General features: G+C 60.4%; 2 protein-coding genes across 2 annotated transcripts in view; both read right to left on the bottom strand.

Moving 5' to 3' along the window:
• NHERF2 (NHERF family PDZ scaffold protein 2) overlaps positions 1-11,002 on the bottom strand; it is a 32,987-nt gene extending 21,985 nt beyond the window's left edge. Inside the window, exons 1-2 of the mRNA XM_082772335.1 lie at positions 10,618-11,002; positions 5,757-6,014 (exon numbers count right to left, since the gene is read on the bottom strand). Coding sequence (XP_082628461.1) covers positions 5,757-6,014; positions 10,618-10,827 — 468 coding nt within the window. The 5' untranslated portion in view covers positions 10,828-11,002. The remainder of the gene's footprint in view (positions 1-5,756; positions 6,015-10,617) is intronic.
• A 6,636-nt stretch (positions 11,003-17,638) lies between these two features.
• On the bottom strand, positions 17,639-19,873 carry NPW (neuropeptide W). The gene is made up of 2 exons (XM_082772812.1): positions 19,443-19,873; positions 17,639-18,186 (listed from the first exon to the last, which is right to left on the bottom strand). Exons 1-2 carry the CDS (start codon positions 19,854-19,856, stop codon positions 18,151-18,153), a joined length of 450 nt encoding a protein of 149 aa, XP_082628938.1. The 5' UTR covers positions 19,857-19,873; the 3' UTR covers positions 17,639-18,150.
• Positions 19,874-21,979: the final 2,106 nt, after the last annotated feature.

The following is a 21,979-nucleotide window of genomic DNA, read 5'->3' as shown; positions in this document are numbered from 1 at the left end:
CAGGCAATGGGCTGGGATGCTACCACCACCCACCGAGAGGTGGCAGGTCCCCAGGGGTGACCCCGCTGTCCCCTCACGAGGCCAGGCATCCCTCAGGAGCACGTGGCCCCAGGAACAAAGACCCTTGGCAGGGCGCAGCTCCTCCTGATGCTAATCTGCCTCCCGCTCCCTTCCACTTGCTTTGTGTTTCACTAAAAATATCCCACGGAGGAAGTTTCTGCTGCGGGGTGGATGCTCTCCTCCAGGGAGGGGCTTCCTGCACCACCCCACATGAAAACACCCCCTGGTGAGCTCCTCGTCGGGCCCCGCTGCCCCACCAAGCTGCAGGGGGGCTCCTGTTCCTCCCTTCCCTCGGTCCCACAGCCCAGCTGCAGACCCGGGGTCGTTTGGGTGCTGGGACAGAAGCACAGCTGGCAGAAAAGGAAGCATCTAACATCCAAATGTGTGCCCCCAACCCCTCTGTCTGTGAGGGGCCAGGGTGCAGAGCCAGGGCTGACCCTGCCAAAGCGCAGCACAGAGAGCATCGCGCTGCTGTCTGCACCTTGGGGTGCTGGGGAGTGCCCCCAGGACAGAAGGAGCAGGATGAGGCTCAGACCCCTGCTGAGAGCTGTGAGTGCTGCAGCACTGCAGGGTCATCAAATCGGGGCTCCAGCAAATCCCACTGCACAGGCCATATTGCTACACCTGCCCAAAACTGATACCAAAACAAATAAAAGAAGTTGACAGACCACAAGGGGGGAGCAGACTTGGAGGCACAGGGCAAGGCAATGGGGCCAGAGCCCCCCAAACAGCACAGACCCCGAGATGCTGCACAGCCCTGCACCACGGAGAGCTGCAAGAAACGCATCCAGCTCCTGAAAAGGTACTCCACAAAAACACAGCTTTCATCCCACTCCTTTTAACAAAGCCCCAGTGCCCAGAACCATCAGGGAAAAACAGCCTGAAAATTTGATTATTTGTGCACTTTTGCCCTATCCCCATCTCCAAGGCGCTGCAGCTGCTCCTGTGGCCCCCGCGCTGTCCTCGCACCGAGTCCACCCGGCCCCGCGACACTCGATGCCGGCGAGCCCGGCGCTATCAATAATGCAGCGGGGTCAGCGCCAGCGCGGGGCCGACGGCTTCCCCGCAGCTCAGCTGCACGCCAGCCTCTGCCTCTCGAATGGGATTAGCACGCTAATCCCAAAAGAAAGCCCAGCTTCAGCTCCTTGGGCTGGGCTCCAGCCGCGACAGAGCACTTTGCCCATCCCGTGCACCCCGGGGTGCTGCCTCCCTGCCTCCTTTTGGGAATTTTCTCTTCTCCAGCATGGGCCGGGGGAGCTGTGCTCCCATCCCAGACCCTCGGATGGACACAGCAGAGCAGCGCCCAGCTGCTGTGGGCATCACTGGGCAGCAACTCCAGTGCAGAAAGGGCTTCACAAAGGTTTTTAAGAGAAAAAAAAAAGACAAGGTGGATATATGCCTGCTTTTTCAGCCAGGGTGGTGGCATACACAGGGCTCCCCTGCTCAGCTCTGGGTGCTCCTGCTGCCAGGCTGCACCCCTGCACCTCGCCAGGCTGGGACTGAGCTGCAGCCTGCAGGGAACCCAAACAGAAGGAAAGCCACAACTACTGCTGTGTCCACAGAGAGATGCTGCAGGAAGAGCAGGGAACAGGGCTGGGATGCAGCTACAGCTCCCCAGGTCCACATTGGAGAGGTTTATCTGAGCCTTGACCCATGCCTCAGCCCCAAACAGGGGAACCAGGGACTCGTCCTGCTGTCCCTCTGGTCACAGCCAGCCCCTGGGGACCCAGGGAGCACAGGATGCTGCAGGGAAGTGCTTTAGTTTAAACCAAAAATTTATTTATTTTTTTTAAATTGCATAATTACTGCAGACATTTCTGCTCATGTTAGGTTTTATTGCATCTCTGTGGTTATTCTACAAGCCCTAAATTTTGGGCCTCAACTGAGCTGGCAAAGCTCTCCGAAAACATCTGTCCCGAGTTATTCCTCTTCCAGCGCTCCGGCAGAAAGCTGGCGGCAGGAGATGTTGCAATGCGGAGTTTTATTTGCAGCAGAAACAAAAGTTCTTGTGCCTGACCCAAACAGAAGGGTAAATATTTACTGCCCCATGTCAGCGCTGCCCCGCACCTGCGGGTCCCCGAGCCCATGCGCTCGGCCCTGCTCCTTCAGGACATGGTGTGGCCGTCCCCAGGTCCCCGCTGCTGAGTGTGGGATGGACCCGTGGCACGCACCAGGCTCAGCTCAGCGCCTGCTCGCTGTCACAAAGGGCCCCCCCAGGGGGGTTGCCCATTTTCCTGCTCGCTTCATGGCTTGTGGTTCTTGCCAGGCTCAGGCAGGGGCCAGACAAAACCCAGGCACTGATTCCCCCATGTTAAAGTTCCCGGCAGAGGAGAACAGGCTGCTTGAATCCAGAAGCTAAACAAGATGCAGGCTCAATTTCCAAAAGATAAGTGACAGTCGTCACAGCCCCTTCGCATCCCCAGCCCCCAAATCGTGCTTTGGTGTGACCAGAACACGGGAACTGCATCACCCCAAACGCCTCTCCAGGGCTTTGTTCTTGTTTCTCCTGCAAACACAGCTGGAGCACAGCGAGGCAGCAAGTCCCAACAGGAGCAAACCCCCCAGGACGCTGCTAAGGAGCACATTGTGGCTAAAACAGGGACCCAGGCTCCGCTGGGCAGAGTCCCCCAGGGAGCAGCAGGGTGAACCGAGCCACAGGCAGCCCCAGCCCCCATCTGCCCATGCCCCACAGCACACGGGCAGCCCGAGCATTTCACACCACCACCAACTGCACCGTCCCAAAGGCACCTTGGCAATAAAAGCAGCTCAGAGGAACGCAGCACCCGACGCACCTGAACAGCCCCAGCAGAGCTGGGAGCTGCCCTCTGCCTCCGAAACCCCACGAGCCCTGGGAACAGGGGGCCACGGGGACAAGGAAGCAGCACCAGCACAGCACATTCGTGGGGCTCAGCCCTTCTGTCAGCACCGCTCAGCCTGGGTCACACCTCACCTCCCCGCAGGAGGCATCGGTGTGGCCAGCTTTGTTTGCCTGCAGGGCAAATTGCATTGCAGAGCCAAGGCAGGCATTTTAAAGACAAGCCTTTCAGAATATTTGGGTACTCAGAGGTGTCCCCTCCAGCACGGGGACACAAACCGGGCTCAGAGCAGCAGGATGGGGCCACGCAGACCCCGCTCCCAGAGCCACAAGTTCCCCGGGTGCCGGGGACAGCAGCGCTCCGATGGGCGCACGCTGCTGGCAGCCAGCCCTGCTCTCAGGGCAGGCAGCCTGATTTTAAATACACGCTGAATTATTCATCGTGCTACAGTGCTTGCTGGAGGCACAGGGGCCTGGACACCGGGTCGCTGCCGGGGTGCACGTTAACCTCCCTGCCACTTCTCACCCAGGAGGGGAAGGCAGCAGCAGGGGGAGGCCGGCAGGGCTCTGCCCACTGCATCGCCTCCCCGCTGCCCACAGCTCGGCCACCCCGTGCTGCCAGATTTCCCTCCTCGTTCTTTCAGTTGCTCCTTGCTTTAGGCTGCGCTGAACAACCTGGCCTCACATAAAGCAAAGCTGCAGCTTTTACACAAACAAATGTCACCAGCGCAGCCCCGTCCTGCCCCAAGCATCAGTCCTGGCCCCCACAGCAACAGGTCGAGGCCGTGGGTCTGCAGGAGGAGCAGAGCTGCCACCTCTCCTTCCCTGAGCACCTCCAGGGAAGGACACAGAAGCACCAGCCCAAGCCCAGCTTCTCCTGGTGCTGCTGAGCCCAGCAGCTGGCCCCTGCCAGATGTGGTTTAGGGGAGTCTCTAATGGGATCCCAGCTGCCACGACCCCACAGCAGGGCCATCAGCCTGCCCCAAACCCAGCATCAGAGGGCTGAGTGCTGCAGGACACAGGGTGCAGCCACCACTGCCCTGGGCTCCAGCAGGAGGCCCACAGCACCCAGACCATGCTCCTGGGGCAGCTCTGCCTTGAAGCAGGCAGGACAAGGCCCAGCAGCCAGGTCCCGCAGCTCCGGCCACCCACAGGCCCGGCACAGAAGTGACCTTGGGCAGGACAGCCTGCAGCACGCGGCTCTCCAAAGCGCTGCCGCAGGAGCAAAACAAACACGGAGCTGCTGCAAGCACCCGACGGGCTCTGATCTGCTCAGCAGCCCCACAAACAGCCCTGTCCCCATGAGTGGGCATCAGCCCCAGGACGGTCACCGCTGCTGGGGCTCCCCAAGGATGGCCTCGCCCCAGAGCAGCCCCATCCCGAGCTCCCCCCACGGCCCCACAAGGCAAAGCCACTGCGGGTCCCTTTGTCCAGCTGGGGCACTGCATCTGCTGCATGGCCCCAAACGCAGCCCAGTGCTGTGTGCTCCCCCTGGCCGTGTCCCATAGGTGCCCCCCCCCTCGCACCCCAGCCCTCTCGGCTCTCCCTGTCCCACCCTCTCCTTGGAGGGAGCTGAAACCCAAAGGCCGGAAAGGACCGGCCCGTTCCCCGCGCCCGACTTCCCGTCAGCACAAACTGCTGGATTTCACCCAGCTACAGAAACAGAGACAGGATAGGAAACCCCCCAGCCCGGGAAGCCGTGCCCGGCCGCTCCCACCACGGCCTCGCTCCCCCCAGACCCCTTCCCTTCCCTCCGGCTATCCCGGGGGAGCACACAAGCCCCCACGGCGCTGACCTCCATCCTCACAGCACACAGCCTCCAGCCCATCCTCCCCAGGAAGGGCAGCCCCCCCAGGGCAGGCACACCCCTGTGGGACAAAGGCAGCCCTGAAGGGAAGGGCTGCAGGCAAGACCCCCCCAGACCCACATCTCCGTGTCTCCTGCCAGCATCACATTGCACTTCCACAGGGGGGGATTTCCTCAGCTGGGGGGGCTCCTGAGGACATGAAGCTGCTAGAGCTGAATTTGGGAGCAGGGAAAGGCTTGCTCCAAGCAGAGGCCCCCCCAGCCGGTGGCAGGAGGGCTCGCACAGCCCCAGCTGCAGGTTTCACCCCCGGGTGAGTGGGGTGGGCGCAGGATGGGGCCAGCCAGCTGCACAGCGGTGGCTGTGATGTCTCGGTCCCACGCTGCTCCTGCCACGCTCGCACCCCAAGCGAGGAGGGCGCCGGGCCGAGCACGCTGCCTATCTGCGAGTGCAAGGCTGCGCCGTCACCGCCAGCCCAGCCCCAGCGGGGAGCCAGCCATGGAAACTGGACATCTTCCACCTCAAATTCTTTCCTTTTTGGAAAGGAGCTTACCAATAAAAGGCACTTACTGCAGAATCGCAGCCCAGACCCAGGCCACTTGAAAAAGAGCTAATTTCCTTCCTATTTAAGCAAAAAAAAGCTGAGAACACATTCGACCAGATGTTCCCTCCCTCCTAGAAATAACGGAGGCAAAAGGGGCAGCTCCACCAAGCCCCAGGTCCGTGCTGCCTGTCCCCGTGGGCTGGGGACACAGACCTCAGCCAGACCCCATGGGACACTTGCCCCAAGGGCTGGGTGACCCCCCTGGACCCCTGCAGCCCCTGTGACCCTCCAGAAGTGCAGGGAGGGAGAGGCCAGCACAGCACCAACAGCCGATGCTGCTTCGAGCAGAGCAGATGAGGCCACGGGGCAGCTCATCCACAGCTCCAGGACACATCAGGACACACAGCAGGGTCCCCAGACCCAACAACCACATCCAGAAGGTTTTTCTCATGGGAAGCAAACCGTGCTCGGAGAGGGAGGTGCTCCCAGGACGGCCGCATCCTGCCACCCAGCCCCGCCAGCCCTGCGCTCACCTTCCTGCTGCCGTGCGAGGAGAAGCTGTGTGAGTGCCGCTGGAGGCTGCCCCCGCTCAGGTCCAGCTGCGGCTTCCAGACCTCCCCGTTGTCGCTGCCCACCGACTTGGTGGGCGAGACGCCGGAGCCCAGCAGGACCCCGCTGTGCACCATCTCCTCCGTGCACGTCAGGCGCAGGCTGCACAGGTACTCGTCCGTCTCCTTGTCCACCACGAGCAAGCGAGTCTCTGTCTCCACGGCTTTGATGCGCTGCACGACCTGCAAGGGAGGGAAAGAAGTGAGCAGAAACCCAGGGACCCCCAGCTAGGGCAGGAGCTGCACCCGAGGACCCCCAGCCTTGCAGCTTGGACCCCCAGTCCTAGAAGCCCCTGCAGCTTCAGCCTTGCTACCACCTCCGCTGGTGATGGGGAGAGGGGCAGATCTTTGGGAGGGCCAGGATGGCACATCTGCAGCCCCAGGTGACAAGTGACAACTCCTTCCAGCCCAACCCAAGGGACAAATTTGCCTGGGGCAGCTGCACACACATCTCCTGGTGTCACTCCTCTGCCCAGAGGCCACACTGCACACCAAGCATCACAGGTCCTGCTCCCTGGCTTTGTCCCTTGGAGGGGGAGTACGATCTGTCCCACTACACAACCTGCCCACACACCCCCTTCCCTTTATCTGGGGCCTCCTTCTCCCCCCAAACCCAGGGGCACAGGGGAGAGCCAGAATACCCAAGGAGGCACCGTGAAGCAGCGCACACACACGGTGCCCCAGTTGCTTTGCGAGGCTCTCCCCTCCCCAGGAGGATTCACAAAAGAAACAATCTGATCTGCATTCATCCTCTCCTGCGCTACCGGACAGCGGAGATAAGAGAAACCAGCACCAGGAGCTGGGCCCGTCCCTGCTGGTATCCAGCTCCAGGCCCTGCTGAATAGGGGCCATTGTCCTCACACAGCCTTGCTTTTTTTTTTTTTTTTTTTTTTTACATTTTTTTGTGACTGCAGCTCCTCTGAAAGGAGCTGGCGGTGTCAGCCCAGCAGGGAGGAAGGGGAGAGCCGGGCAGTTCGCACGTGGGAAAGTGGAAAGCTGCTCAGCAACCCCAGAGGAGCCGGGCCTGGCACGTGAGGGGCACAGCACAACGGGGTGGGCACGGGGCAAACCGAGGATGTGAGCGAGGGGCAGAGAAAACCTCCGGGACTCCCTGCCAGCAGCCTCAGAGCTCTGATGGGGCAAACACCTCCTCCTCCCTGCACAGCCTTCATCCCAGGGATGAGGATGGGTCCTGATGCTGCTCAGCCGCCGTCCCCAGCAGCAGGGGGCTGCTGGCCACTGCTCGCTGCCCCGCAGCCCCACACGGCCCCAGGAGTGCTGGGAAAGCCCCAAAGCAGTGCAGGCTTCCTCACAGCGCTCCTGCTCTGATCTAGGTCATGCTGGCCAGACACGCTGCAACCGCCAAGGTTAGAAGTGACAAATGAGCCTAATGTGCAATTAGCCAGCATTTATTTACTCCCCTGCAAGCTCCATTCAAGGTCAACAGACCCGGTATCTGCAAATGAAAAAAAAAAAAAAAAAAAAAACAACCAAGAGGAAATTTATAGACTGCAGACAAGGCTGCCTGTCCTCCACAAACCAACGAAGCCCTCCAGCCCTGCGCCAGGAGGCAGCTTGCCCGGGGCTCCCATCCATAACCAGCCTGAAGGGTGCTTCTCCGCCGAGCCCCAGAAAATCCATCTGCTCCTTTTCACATCTATTTATACGCGGCATCAGGCGACGCTGCTGACACTGGCAAGGCAGCGCCTGAGCGGAGCCACTTCTCCAGGAGGGGATCCGGGAGCAGGCAGCCAGCACGCTGTGGCAGGAGAGGCAGCACCAGGGAGCTCCGTGGGGCTGGGAGCGGGGCCGGTGCCTGCAAGCACCACGTGCGGGGGAACTGCAGGTGCCAGAGCGCGTTCCTCAGAGCTGCTGCACAGAGCAAAGCGTTCTCCTTTTGGAAAGCCCCAGCGCTGCTGCTGGAGCTCAAGCACTGCACAAGCTGCACCACGCTCTGCTGCAGTCAGCACTGGGGGGTTCACAACACAAGACACCCCCAGCGAGCTCCCAAACCCTTCCAAACCAGCTGCAACCTCATGACAGCAGAGGAGAGAGAGAGCAGAAGCACCCCAATGCACTGCAGGTGCCATAACGCACTGGCTATGGCACAGTGGCCCAGCTGCCCCCCAGCTCCACACGGGCACAGCAGCAATGGAAGCAGCATCCTCCCAGCCCCACTCTGGCACTGCCACAAGTGCTGAGGGCTGTGCTGGGACACGGAGCAGGCACAAATCCCCTCCCTCCATGCCAGAAGGCCTTGCCATGACAAGCCAGCTGGGCAGCAAGGTGCTTTGGAGATGGAGCAGAGCAGCAACCAGGCGCAGAGCCCAGTAACCTACCCGCCTCCGAGCCATGGCCACCACCTCGCTCGCAGCTTTTCTGAAGGCAACTCAGCCTCCCCGACACATCCGGACCTTCCCAGCGCTGCTCCCAGCCCCACATCCTCCGTGGCTCCACCCAGACCGGCTCCCACCCCACCTGCACCAGCACCAGCCTGGTGGAGCCCACTGGACCCGTCCACTCCAGCAAACCCCAGCTGGCTGGGAAGGGGACCCACGGAGCTGCCGGGATGGCACAGTTCCCCCTCCTGCTCTGGGTGTGATGCCTCCACCCTCACACAGCTCTTACATCCCCATGGGGGACCTGGAGGCTTTCTTGCACCACCTTTTAACAGCGCCACTTGGTCATCTTTGCGCTCACCTCGCTGGTGCAGAGGCTTGTCGAAGGGTTCCCATCCGAGACCTCCCCACGTACAGAGACCACTATGGCATGAGCTCCCCATGGAGCCAGGGCTGCTCCTGGCCACCAGCAGCATGGATCCACCAGGAGCCCTTTGCTCCCACCAGCTGCGGGACACAGCCCCCAGCTCTGCCTGCCCTGGGACATTTGCCACACTGTGAGATTTAAGCACAGCTTCTCTCCAAGGCAGGGCTGGCACAAGGCAGGCAGAGGCTGGCTACCCGGAGCCTCAGCACCCACTGGGGCTGGGCACAGGTCGAAGGCAGCACCCAGCTGCTCTGCCCACCCGCTGGGAGGAGGCAAGCGAGCAGCCCGGACACGGTTCTCATCCCAGATGGGAACAGGACACCCTGAGAACACGTCCTGCCTTCAATCCTTGGGGAAGGCCGTGGAAACAGAGCACAGACGCAAATATCATCAAGTTCAACCCGAAACATAGTTGCACCACATAGCAAGGCCTTGTGTGCTCCCGGCTCCGTCCTGCCACAGCTTCAGATGCGCTTGGAGAAGCACTCACCCAAGGACAGGGACTGTAAAAGCACCAGGAGGAGAGGCCACGGCGAGCCCAGCTGCGCTCAGCCATCCACAGGAGCCAACATTCAACCACCACATCACCCACCTGCCTGCACGTTCAGGCATTGATGACACCGCAGTGGGAGCACTTCAGGACAGCGAGCTCCACGACAGCCCGGGTGGGATGCTCCATCCATACTCCATCCCATCCCACCCCACAGCAGGCTCAATCCTGCCTCTGCCAGCTGGAAATGGAAGAAGGAAAATCTCTCCATTTCACTTTACCTACAAGCCCCCCCGCACGTTTCAGGGACACGTGCTGCTGTCTTGGCGCTATCGCTCACTCCCCAGCATCCGATTTTCAGCAGGGAGCTCTGCTGGCTTCCAGTGGGGGACAGCAGCCCAGCTCTCTGCCCAGCTACATCAAAGACATGGATCCTCCTTCAGTCACATTCAAGACAAACATCAACTTTTACACAGCTGGCTGAGATCATCAAAACAAGCTAAATTAGCATGAAAGACCCCAAAAAGCTTTCCTGGAGTCACCAGGACTGGCCATGATGCCCCAGAGGGCTCTGCCTTGCCCTGAGCACACCAACATCCATGCCAGCAGGGGAAACCCAGAACCCACACACCCCCAAAACACCACCGGGGCTGCAGCCTGCACCAGCCACATCCCTGCTTGGCCCCGATAAAGCTCCAGCAGCGGGTGCCAGGCGCGTGCTTTAAGTTACTACAACACTACACCCCGTGGAGCCCTGCAGGCCACGAGGCAGATGGGGACACGGGGTGCTGTGCCCCTGCAAGGGACAGCGGCTCCAGCCAGCCCGGAGCAGCCCCAAGCTCCCCGCCTGTTTTCTGGACAGGGCTGTTTAACAAACACGAGTTTTGATTTTATAAACAGAAAAGGACAAGGCCTGAAGCACGCAGCTTCTGCAGCAGAGCTGGGAAGCAGCTCGCTTGGATCCCCCCCCAGCTGCGGCCACGGTCTCCCACCAGATATTATTCCCCTACCAGCCCTATCTCACTTAAGCCACTCCAACTGCTGAACGCCTGCAGAGCTTTATCAGTAGATTCGGAGGCATCCTCGCCCGCTCCGTGCTGCAGAAGGAGCTTGCCCAAAGTGGCCGAGGGAACGCGGAGCAGAGCCGGAAACACAGCCCGGCTCCCCCGGCTGCTTTTCGCCAAGGATTGCATAACGCGGCGGTGCCCAGCAGTGCCCCAGCACCTTCACCTTCCCCCCCCTCGCCCACCCGGCGGGCTGCTAGCACCCCTACCCCAGCCCTGCACGGCATGGGGAACAGCACAGCCCCCCTGCTGCTCCGGGGGGGGGGCGAGGCTGCATCCCCTAGCAGATGTAGCCCAGCACCGGGGGGCACCCAGCGCGCCCCAACCCCCCGGGACCCTCCCTTGGGGACATTTTGGGAGCCCTCCCCCTCTCCTCCCGACCCAGCCCGTTCGCGGAGGCCAGCACGGGGGTGGGTGCTGGGTTTGGGGGGGTGAGGGGGGGGTCGCGGGGGTCCCGTGCCCGGACCTGGTGGTGCGTCTCCTGCTCCACGTTGAGCCCGTTCACCTCCACGACGCGGTCCCCGGCGCGCAGCCCCGCCGCCTCGGCGGGGGAACCGGGCTCCACTTTGCGGATGAACTGCCCGCTTTTGCCTTTCTCGCCGTGCAGGTGGAAGCCGTAGCCGTTCTCCCCTTTCAGCATGTGGCACAGCCGCGGCTTCAGCTGGTCCTTGGCCATGGCCAGGCTCGGCGGAGCGGAGCGGAACGGAGCGGGGCGGGGGCGGCCGCGGGGCCCTTTTTATGCGCGGCGCGGGGCGGGCGCGGGGCGGCGGGGAGCGGAGGGGCGGGACGGGGCCGGCAGCGGGGCCGGGGCCGGCTCGGGGGCTGGGGTTTGGGCTGGGATTGGGATCGGGGCTGGGATTGGGGCCGGGGCCGGGGTTGTGCGCAGCGCGGCCATGCTGCGCGCTGCCCGCGGCGCCGGGAGCAAGGCGGGCGGGGAGGGGACGGCCACCGGGAACGGGGACGGGGACGGGCGGGGAGAGGCGGAGCCGGAGCTGGGGACGGGGATGGGGATGGGGACGGGGACGGAGCGGGAGGAGCCGGGAACGGAGCTGGAAGGAACCGGTGGAGCCTCCCGGGGCCGATGGAGCGGGGGGCGCACGGAGCGGGGATGCCCGGGGGGCGCATGGAGCGGAGCCGACCGGGGCTGCTGGGGGCTGAGCGGGACCCCCCGGGGCTGAGCGGGACCCCCCGGGGCTGCCGGGGGCTGAGCGGACCCCCCAGGACTCTGCTCTGGCCCCCGTTGCCCCCACCCTCGGCTCAGCACAGAGCCCCCGGGCTGCAGGGAGCGGGACCCCCGAGGGGCCAGGGCCGGAGCCCCGCAGCCCAGCCTGGCCCTGCAGTCGCCCCTCTGCCCTCCAGCCCTGCGAGGAGCACCCCGACACGGGAGGGAAGCTGGAGCTGAGCCCCTGAGCCTGAGCTGCTGGGTGCGGAGCGGGCAGGATGCAGCCCGGCCGCTCTGCCCACCCTGCAACAGCCCTGACTGTGGGGAGATGCAGAGCTCTTTGGGGGCATCTCTGATCCAGCCAGTCCAGCACATGTGGAGCTGCCCACTGATGTGGGCATCCTTTCACGTGAAGGAGCTCAGAAATGGGGTGCTCAGCTCCATGCTGAGCACCAGCCCCAGGGCCAGCTGCCACAGGCATGTCCTTCCCACGGCCCATTCGCCTCTGTTTCTGCAGAGCACTGAGGTGTCCCCCGGTGATGTCCCCAGCTTGGTACACGTGTAACTTCTAGCAAATATTTTGTGTCCCCCAAATACCAGGCCACAGGGATGGGGTTATGAGCTTGCAGGCCTGCAGCTCTGTGAGCAGCATTTCTGTCAGGAGAGCCTCTTGCTGCAGCCCCTGTGCCCAGCTGAGCAGCCGTCCAGGTCCCACTGTGGAACACGCTTGCTCTGGTGGAAAACAGAGATTCCCATCTTTGCCCCTTCACATCCCTGATCTTCATTTCCTTGAAATCTGCAAGGAGGAAATGACCCGGATTAGTTGTCCCAGAGCTGGTGCTGCCGTGTCATGTTCCCAGCTCACAGGTTTTCTAGCTCTCCTCCGTGGCATTTCTCCCGCCCCAACTGCTTTCCTAGCAGATTTTTATAGAGCTGAAGCAAACGCAGTGGCCAGCTTGAGGTGGTAAATAGAACTCTCCAGAGGTGAATATTGAGTTGCTTTTAATTTGCAGTCTGCTTAAAATAAAATAAAATGAAATAAAGATTTCCACTAAAGTTCTGCATGAAACTGGAAGGTGTTGGACCCAAAAAGATGCTTGCTGACGTGTCTGCACTGCTATCCTGGAAAAAAAAAAGGCATTGCTGTTCTCTCTGGGACTTCCCACCCCTGTTTCCTACAGGCAGCACGGGCAGCGGGGTGGTGCACAAGGAGGGGCAGCTGTCACTGGGCGCAGACCCCCGGGACCCCCAGTGGGGGCACAGCCCCCCAGGAGCTCTGGGATCTGTGGCCGAGGTCTCGGTGCCAGCCCCACACCGCCAGGTTTGCTCCCTGCAGCGCTGCAGAAGCGCCGAGCCCTGCGCAAAGCCTGCGGTGACATGAGAGGAGGCCGGCGAGCCGGGGAACTCGGAGACCATTTCATTTGCTGTATAACATAACTACTCCCCTGAGCCTCTTTGTGGAGTCCTGAAGCTTTTTTTTTTTTTTTATCAGGCTAGAGGAGTGCGAATAATTGATTTTTCCACTCAGTGGCCAAACCAAAAAACTGGAGGGAGGGGGAGAGGAGAAGGAATTGTTTCAAGTTTATTTGAACAAAAAAGTTATTCTTTTTATTCAGTGCAATAAAAGCACAAGTGAGAAAATCTTTTGGGTGGTCAGACAGAACATTTTAACCCTTTGGGGCATTTTTTTTAAAGTGTTGATGGCTTGTAAAGTAAAAAGGGAGGAGATATCATTTCAAAGAGCTGAAAACGGAATGTTTGCATTTTCCCAAAATGCTTATTTTTTAACTTAAATATTTGCTAAAGTATGACCTGAATTTGTTAACATTTTTCAAACTCATCATCCCCAGAAGGCATCCAGCTTCATGTAAAGCAGTTGGAAAGAACCTGAAACCACGTTGTGCAAGTGTTCACCCTCACATGATACAAACCCCCCCCGTTCTCAGTGTGAGCTTGCCGCTTCCCAAGCCACAGCCACCCATTTGTGGCCCATCAGAGCCAAAAAGAGGGGAGACCATGGGGGGGTTCCCGCACCTTCTGGTACCACAGAGCCGTGATTAGACTCAGCAGACACCTCACAGATGATTTTCCCTTCCACATACCTCTCTGGGTGTTGATTCATGCAAACAGCTACGTCCTAATTGGGCTCACCCGAAAGCTGGGGAAGTTTTCGGGACCCGTGTGCTAATTGACCTGGGAGGTGTCTGAGGCTCCTGGTTTGACACCTGCCTGTAATTCATCCCTGCGTGAAGCCGTGGCACGGGGTCACACCTGTGTGCCAACTCTGTTTGCTTTCAGCCTGGCAGGTTGTGTAACCGCCTCAAAACACACACACACGCTCCAAAAGTTTCACAACGGCAGAAATGCGGGCGGACGGGCAGGCTCCCCGCGCTGGAGGAGCGGCGGATCTCTAAGGCTCATAGCTTAAGGCCTGCCTTATATTCACAACGTGGCAAAAATTTGGCTGCTCAACCCGAGCCTGCTCCCGCTGGCTCATTTTGAGCTGGTGGAAGGGCGATAGGACAGGGGCTGGAGGCGGGTTTCGGAGGCTGGTGACAGAGCCGCTAGGCCGCGAGCTTCCAAAGAAAGTTTTGCACCTGCCTTCGGGCCATCTTCCACCTGAGAGGCATTTTTGGCCCGACCAACGGGGTGTTTTCAAGCTGCCACGACACCGGCGCTCCCTTCGCCTCCTCTGCACGCAGCGTTCGTCAGACACCCGTCCCACCTCAGCCGTGGGAGCGGGCAGCTGCTGACGGGGCACAGCTCTTCCTCCCACACAGCCTCCTCCTCCTCCCTGCCAGCACCCTCTGACCAGATCTAGCAGTGATGTCCCACACCAGCAGCCATGGAGGGCCGTTGCCACCAGTGTAACTATCCCTGAGCACTAAGAACCGATGTCCTAGGCTTTCCCAAGTGCCCCTGGCATGGACATGGTGACAATTTGAGCTGCCTTCCCCCCTCGTGTGGGGTGGCCGTGCCCGGTGGTCCCGGCAGGGCTCTCAGTGGTGTGTTTGTGCTGCAGGAGGGCCCGGGAGCGAGGGGAGGGCTTGTGCAATGTGCCGCCTCGCTTTCTCCAGGCCTCTGTGTGTGGCACTATTGAGCTGTAAACAATTTCCAGGTGAGATTTATAGGGATAGGAGAATTAATCATTGGGAGGATTAATCACACGCCTTGTGGGTTGCAAAAGTCCGGGCAGCTCAGCTGTGCTGCCGGGAGCTGGGGGTGCCTGTTTCACAGGCTGGCAGATAGGGATCTGCCCGAGCCCTTTGTTATTTGCAACCAGATAACAGAGCTGTGGGTGCTGCGCCAGACGGCACTTGGCATCGTGCAGGGACCTGGTTGCTGACTGTCCATCCCTCTCCGAGGAATACCTGTGTGTGTCTGCTGCAGAACACAGAAAATACCAACTAGTGTTCCCAGGAAGACATCCGTCACTCTCCCCACTTGTTTGCTCCCATCATTCCAGCACTCTAAAAAGGAAAATTGGGCACTGACATTTCCAGCAAGGGCCATGAATGCCCACGGGTGGGTCCCAGACCCTCACCCAAGGCTGTGCACTCCCTGGATTCAGCAAGTCCGTCAGGATGCCGGGTGCCTCTCCCAGATGCTAACAATTACCACCCTGCTCAATTCAGTCCAGCACCAGAGACAACAGGCTCTGCTAGCAAGTAATTAGCCCTGTTCATTTTATTAAATAGCCAGGGCAGCATGCTAATTGCATGCTTTGCTTCAGGCTCAGTAAATCGGAACTGCAAGTGGATGTAAGAGAGAGCAGCACCGAGCCCTCCAGCGGGCTCTGGAGCACCCATTCCTGGGAGCACCCATCCCTGGGAGCTTCCACCCCAAGAGCTTCTACCCCAGGAGCACCCACCCCATGGGCACCCATCCCCGGAGCACCCATCCCCAGAGCACCCACCCCGGGCGAGGCTGGTGGCGGAGCAGTGCCGGTGCCCACGTCTGCGGAAATAGCAGCATGGCCAGGGGGGAACTCCCCGGGCAGGAATGCACCCATAAGGTCACTGCCGGGCCCGGCCAGGCCAGCAGTGCTGCTGCTGGGTGAGAAAGTCATCATTCAGCCACACCGTGGATGGGCATGGGGCTGGCACAGTGCTCCCCAGCCCTCAGGATGGGAGCATGGGGTCCTGCCCCTTGGTGTTTCCCCTTTGGGCACCTGGGAACAGCCCCAGGCTGCTCCAGCTCGGTGAGGGAGACCTCTGCCTGCATCTCAGAGCCCTCGTTGCCTTATCAGCACTCTGAACAACTTTGAAATAGGCCAAGCCGAAAGCACAGAGATAGTGTTATCTCCCTGCTCTCTGCATCTCCTCGCCCTTATCTCCAGCCTTTCAATTCCCCAAAGCGGCATCAGCATGAGGCTGTGGACAGCCCGCGGGCTGGGAACTCGCCTGCTGCAGACCCGGCACAGCCTGGCACATCTTGGCACATCCCAGTACAGCCGGGCACGACACGGCATCAGGTCCACAGGGACCTCCGGGGCCATCTCCCACACCACCGGGGCTACCAGCCCTGCTGAGGGCTCACCACCCCAGCCCATCGCTGCCCTGACAGAGGGGCTCAGCCCTGGCCTGGCGGGGTGAGGAGCAGCTCCTGGGCAGCTCCAGTGGGGAGGAAATCCCTCGGGGAGTTTTCTTCCTCCGGGAGCACTCAGGGCCCCGCAGTCATTGTGTGCACAGCCCCAAGCAGGAGCCTGCATCAGCTCCTGGGGGCTGCGGTTCCTGCCCCAGACCTGAGCAGCCACGGCCTGGCCCCGTGTGCCCGGTGGATGCCGCTGGCCTCCTGGGAGAGGCTGGGAGCCGGGAAGGAAACGGAGCCGCCCTGGGCTCAGGCCGGGAGGGGTGGGACGCCTTCCTGCACGCCACAGCCCCCAGGATTCGCCCATCACTTGGGCTGGAACAAAACGCACCCGCTGGGTGATGGAGAGCCCTGGCTGGGAGATATGGAGAGCAGCAGGTCAGCCTCAGCCCCAAGCTCCCAGCCCCAAGCTGGTTTTGGCAGGGCCTATGCAGGCAGGAGGGCACCCATGGGAGCTGCCCCCTCCAGGGATGTGGTTCGGAGCCCCTGCCCTGCTCCCAGCTCTCCTGTCCCACAGCATCAGCACGGCCACAAGATGGCATGGCAAAGCCACCCGGTGCCACCCTGTTCCCCCTGCAAGCAGCTTTCCCCCCAAAAAAAACAGTGCTGTATTTTGTCTCAGGATCCCCCCAGTCCAGGCACACAGACCCTGGAGCATCTGCATGGCCATGGGCAGGATGGAGGCAAAGCCCTCCTGGGGCTTGTCTTTAAGAAGGGATTGGATTAATGCTTGTCGGAGAGGGGTAATTAAATGCCTTTGTAAGGTTGCTTCCTGTTTACTGGGATTGTTGACCCAAGGGAATGCTCAGACGTCTCCAGAGAGCTGAGAGCACAAGGGAAATTACTTTGCCCCAGCAAAGTTTTCCCTTTGGGGAATCAGCTCATGCTCCTCCGCAGCAGCAGGGAGAAATATTTTACAAGGTAAAAGGGCTTGTGCTTAACCGAGCATCTGCTGGTTTTGCCCCAGTATCGACGCACACGAGTGCTTCTTTCCTACACAGGGGGGTGGGAGCACACCCAAGTCGTGTCTCTCGTCACATCGCCCCTCCTCGCCCTCCCTGTGCACCCCCAGTGCGATGCTGACCTTTACGTTTCTCACCTCATTTTGCCACTTACCTCCATGAGAACAGCAACCCGCCTCTGCGGCCACTCCACAGGCTGATTGGCACTGCAGCAGCCCCGGCCCTGCTCAAGTGCAACAGCCTAATGGGCTGGGGGCAATTATCTGCCATTTGTGCCATCCGTGTACCGTGCTGCGCTAATGAAGAGCAGGAATTTGGAAGAAGATTGAAATCGTGGGGGAAACAGAGAGGGGACACAGAAAGGAAACCGATCCTTCATGTGTAAAACACTGAAATGCCCCCTGGCAAGCACCAGCAGGGATTTTCCCTTCCGATGGGCAGCAGGCAGCCCCGCTGTGCCCACGCTGTGATCCCACCACGGGAGCTGAGCTCCCCAAAATCCAGACCCCACCCATCCCAGTGTGTGTTATTGCCTCGGCCCTGCTGGCTCAGCACCCACACCCCGTTTTAGTGGGGAAAAACTTTTTTCTTTCATCAGCAGAGATGAATACAAAATTAAGCTCTAAACAGGCAGACAAGCAACCAGAGCAGAGGACTTGCAGAGCTTTTGTTCAGCAGAGTCCAGGACAGATTTCAAACTTTGTCCTCTTAGCTGAGAGCCCCCCGGCAGTAACTCCCCAAAGGGCACTAAAGGAGATTCACTGTACGGCTGCAGAAGAAACTCTGTCAAGGAGTTAGATCACATCAGAAAAATCTGGGAGTGACTGGAACACCAAAGTGTCTGCGCCCTGTCTGAGCCATACCAGCTTCTGCTAAAATAAAATAAAATAAAATAAAATGCACCATGAAACACGTTTCCTTTGATCGATTCTCATTTTAATGAGGGCAGGTTCCTAGGAAGCAAACAGTACATGTTTGTGTCATATTGCAAACAAGCCAGTACAGAAATCTAAAAAAAATAAACAAAATAAATATTTTCCCTGTTTATTTCTCCCCAAGTTTATAGCACTAAGTTGACCTGAAAACAAGATGAATTTACCACTGTGTCTGGACAGTGGGCAAGAAAAATCAGACTTTTTTTTGAATGCAACCGTCTGTATGGTTTCGGAGAGGTCAGAGACCCGGAGGGCCGCCGATGAAACTCCTCCTCACCAGCCACGGAAACAGTCCCCACCTCGGGCAGCCAGTGCTCCTCCAGCGCCCGGAGCATCCCTGCTGGGACCTTTCAGCGGAGCAGAGCCACGTCTTCCATCGGGAGAGGCTGAAAGAAGAAAAGGATCCCATGTTATTACACGGTGATGACCCAGGACATCCAGCTGTGGCCCCATCACCCAGCTCTGCCCAGTGCCCACGTGGATTTTTCCTCTCCATACAGTGCTTAAAACCATTCAGGACGTGGGCTCAGACCTTCCCCACGGTCACTGCGGACCCTTTCTGTTCCCACAACAGACCGTGCACACAAATCACGCCCCACGGCTCAAGCACCCATTATAAACACCCAGGAGGCTTGGTGCAAAGCTCTCGTGGAGGTTCTGCTGTGGAATCAGAGCGCTGCACCCCCGCCACGACACAGGCTCTGTCCGTGCTTCCAGCCAGGCTGCCCGAGGGACCTGCATAGCACGGGCTGAGCTGACCTGCCTGGGCTTTCCCCAAAAGATAAAAATCCCAGATTGCCTCCAAAAAATGAAGGCGGGGGGTGTGGATGGGAATATGGCCGCATGTCTCGGGGCTGATCCAACATCTAAAAGCATCCCTGGATTTCAGCCGGATGTTGGCTCCTGCTTTACATAGGGGAAAAGAGATTTAATGTTTGGACTCGGCCCCAAAACAGTCCCACGCAGCTTGGCCGAGTGGAGAGGGCAGGGAGAGGGGTCCTGCAGAGGGGTGATGCCGGGAGCTCCTCAGCACCTCCAGCACCACAAACACCCCTCCATGGCACTGATGGCTCGCTCCCTGCAGGGTGCAGATTTGGGATACCCCAAACACAGGCACAGAAATCCCCCAGCTCCTTTTTCTGCCCCTAGACCCAGGTGCAGCCCCTCCGAACGCATCTCACCGGGAGGAAGCCTGGCTGCTCCATCCTGCTGGGACCTCATGGTCCAAGTTTCAAAATACAGCAGAGACTTTTGCAAACTCCCTCGATCCAGAGCCGGGGCTGGCACCCCCCCCCAGGGCACGGGCTGTCCCGCGGGGTCCCGGCTCCCCTCGCTCCCCTGCCTGGGCACCCCCCAGGTGCAGGGGGCATCTCCCCGCAGCCCAGCCATGCCATGGGGTCTTTGCTCAGGTTATTCTCCCACCGTGCATCCCCCCCCGATGCCTGCACGGTGGGAGACGGCAGCAAGCCTCCCGCACCCAGCCCCCCGGCGGCACCCCTCCAGCCCCCCAGGGTGCCGCAGGGGGACGGCAGCAAGGCTCCCGCACCCCAAACGCCACCTCCCCGGCTCGGTGCAGCGGGACATCCCCTCGCCTTGTCCCCGCGGCCCCCCCCCGGAGCCCTGCCGTCGGGTCCCGCTTTACCTGAGCTCCGCGGGCTGCGGGCGGCGGCCGGGCGGGGGCCGGCCGGGGTCCCCCCCAGCCCCAACCCCTCCGGAGCAGGCGTTGCAGGAGGCGACCGGGACCGGGATGCGACAGCGGCGGCGGCGGCGGCGGGGGGGCGGGCGGCGGGGAGCCCCCGTCGGGGCGTCCCGGGGGCTGGGGGGCGGCGGGTGCGGGACCCCCGGGGCGGCGGGGGGGTTCGGGCGGCAGCTCCCGGCGCCAGAGGTACGGGGAGCGGCGGACCCCCATGAGCAGCCCCGAGGCTCGCCCCACCGTGTGGTACCGGGGGCTGGCGACGTGCTTGTACCAAGCGCCGGCCGGCGGGGCCGCCGGCAGCATCAGCCCCAGCAGCACCAGGGCCCCCCAGGCGCCCCCCGACAGCCGCCCCCTCGCCATCGCTGCGGGCAGGAGGCGTCCCCCCCGCCGCCGCCGCCCCTGCCCCGGGTGCCCCAGCGAAGGCAGCCCCGCGCCCGAGCCCCGCCGCTTTATAACGCCGCCGGGAGGGGCACCCCACAGCTCCGCCCCGCAGCCCCCCACCGCCCCGAGGACCTCCCCCCCCGCCGCCCCTCGGCATCCCCTCCCTTAGCCCTCAGCATCCCTCCCAGCCGGCAGCATCCCCCCGCCGCCCCGAGCATCTCCCCCCCGCCGCCGCCTCCTGCATCCTCTGCACCGTCCCGAGCATCCCCGAGCCCCTGGGCAGCCCCCTCCCGGCCCCAAGCAGCCTCCCGCAGCCCTGCGCCACCCCTGCAGCCCCACAAAGCTCTCTGCAGCTCAGCATCCACCCCCCCCCCAGACCCCCAGGACCTGCTCGACAGCAGCAGGTTTAGTGCTGGAGGAAGAGAGAGGTTTCAAACCGACCGCGAGTGAGGACCCCCCCAGAGGGGATCTGTGCCCCCCACCTCAATGCCCAGAGAGGGACGAGCTGCGAGGCACAGGAACGTGCCCTGGGGGAACTGTAAGCGTGAAGAAACTGGTGGTTTTCAGCAAAATCCATTCTGAGCAGGGTACTTCCCAGTGCCTCTGAACTTGCCTCGGTGCAGGGCAAAATTAGACTGCCAAAGAGGTGCAAAGCAGTGGGAAGAGAGAAGACACCGTGCCTGTGCTGGGGGCTCTGGGGGCTGCTGTGCTCGTGTACAGCTCATGCCCCTACAAATGCTACCCGGAGGATCACAGTCTGCTCTTGGTCCCTTGCCATCACAGCTGAAAACAGCCAAGTGCCTGCCTCCCTTCCCGAACAGCTCCTTCGGTGAGGAACTCTGTTCTTCCACCTCTTCTTTAGGGAAAAAGGTGACCTGGGAGGGTAACACCTGATTCCCATGGGATGCCTGCCAGCTTGTGCTCCCCTCCCTGAAGCCTTCACACTCCAGAGAAATGACAGGACCCGATATGTTCAGCCCCTTCCAATGGTCCTCTGGTGCCACTTGTTACCCACATTAAACGTGAGTGTTTAGGGTTCAGTAACCCCAATCCTGCAGTGTGTTGCCTGGATGGAAACCTTGCAACCACACCATGTTTTTTCTGTAGGTATTTTGGAGAGATGCAAGGAGCCGTTTGCTCTGCTCCCTTGTGCGATTCAGCAGCTGCAGTGAGCTGGAGCAAGCAGCCCCTCGCGCTTCCTCCTGCAGCAAAGTGTTCAGAGCTGCTTGCAGTGGATCTGTCAGTGCTGCTCCTCCTCCTCTTTGGCAGCTCAGCTCTTCTTACGGGTTGTAACCACCAGTTTTGCCCTTTCAGTCAGCTGACTTTTCCCCCCAGATTCCCTGATAAAACCAAGTAGGTCATACAGAGGCTCATTGGTGAGCAATTCCAGTTCCTCTTGCTTACTGAGTTTATTACCCAATTTCTTGGCATAATACCCTGCACTATGACTAAATCATTTCTGTTCTTCAGGCCGCACGGTAACTTGATTAATTTTGTTCTCAGCATCTTGCATGCTCCTGTGTGCCCATTTCACCTCTCCGTGTTGTTATTTTAGCGTGTTCCCATGTGGGCAGCCTGCTGCCCGCCGTCGGGCTCCCTCTGAAGCAGCATCCATCCTGCCCCTCTGCTCGGGGATGCCGAGCAAAATTGCAAAGCAGCATTGAGACACGGGGAAGTGTAAATGGGTCAGCACAAAGCCTCGCGATTTTCCTGATCGGGAAAGGTGAGGAGGCAGTGAAATTCCTGGATGCTCTGGAGGGGATTCTGGCCTCTTCCCGAGCTGAGTGCAAGAAGTCACGTGCGTGCAGAGCCGAAAACATTTTTGTTATTGATCCAGACGAGGAGAGTCGAATTCAGCCATGGCGCAACTTCTTGGAAGCACCCAGGTTTACCATAAGGACGGAACCGGGCTTCCATCTTCCACTGAGCAGATCTCTGATGGACAGGCTATTTTTGTCACGCTTTGAGTGCTCTGGAAATTATGAATGGCCTCACCACTTCCATGTTTCAATAGAGCCATTAATGAAGAGCATCAGTACAGCACACAGACAATCACATCGCATCCCTGGTCACCAAACCCCAGTTCACGATGGGACACGCGC

This window comes from Aythya marila, assembly GCF_965140915.1.
Source record: "Aythya marila genome assembly, chromosome: 15".
In the NCBI taxonomy this organism is placed as follows: Eukaryota; Metazoa; Chordata; class Aves; order Anseriformes; family Anatidae; genus Aythya; species Aythya marila.
This window is presented reverse-complemented; position numbering and strand designations above follow the sequence as displayed.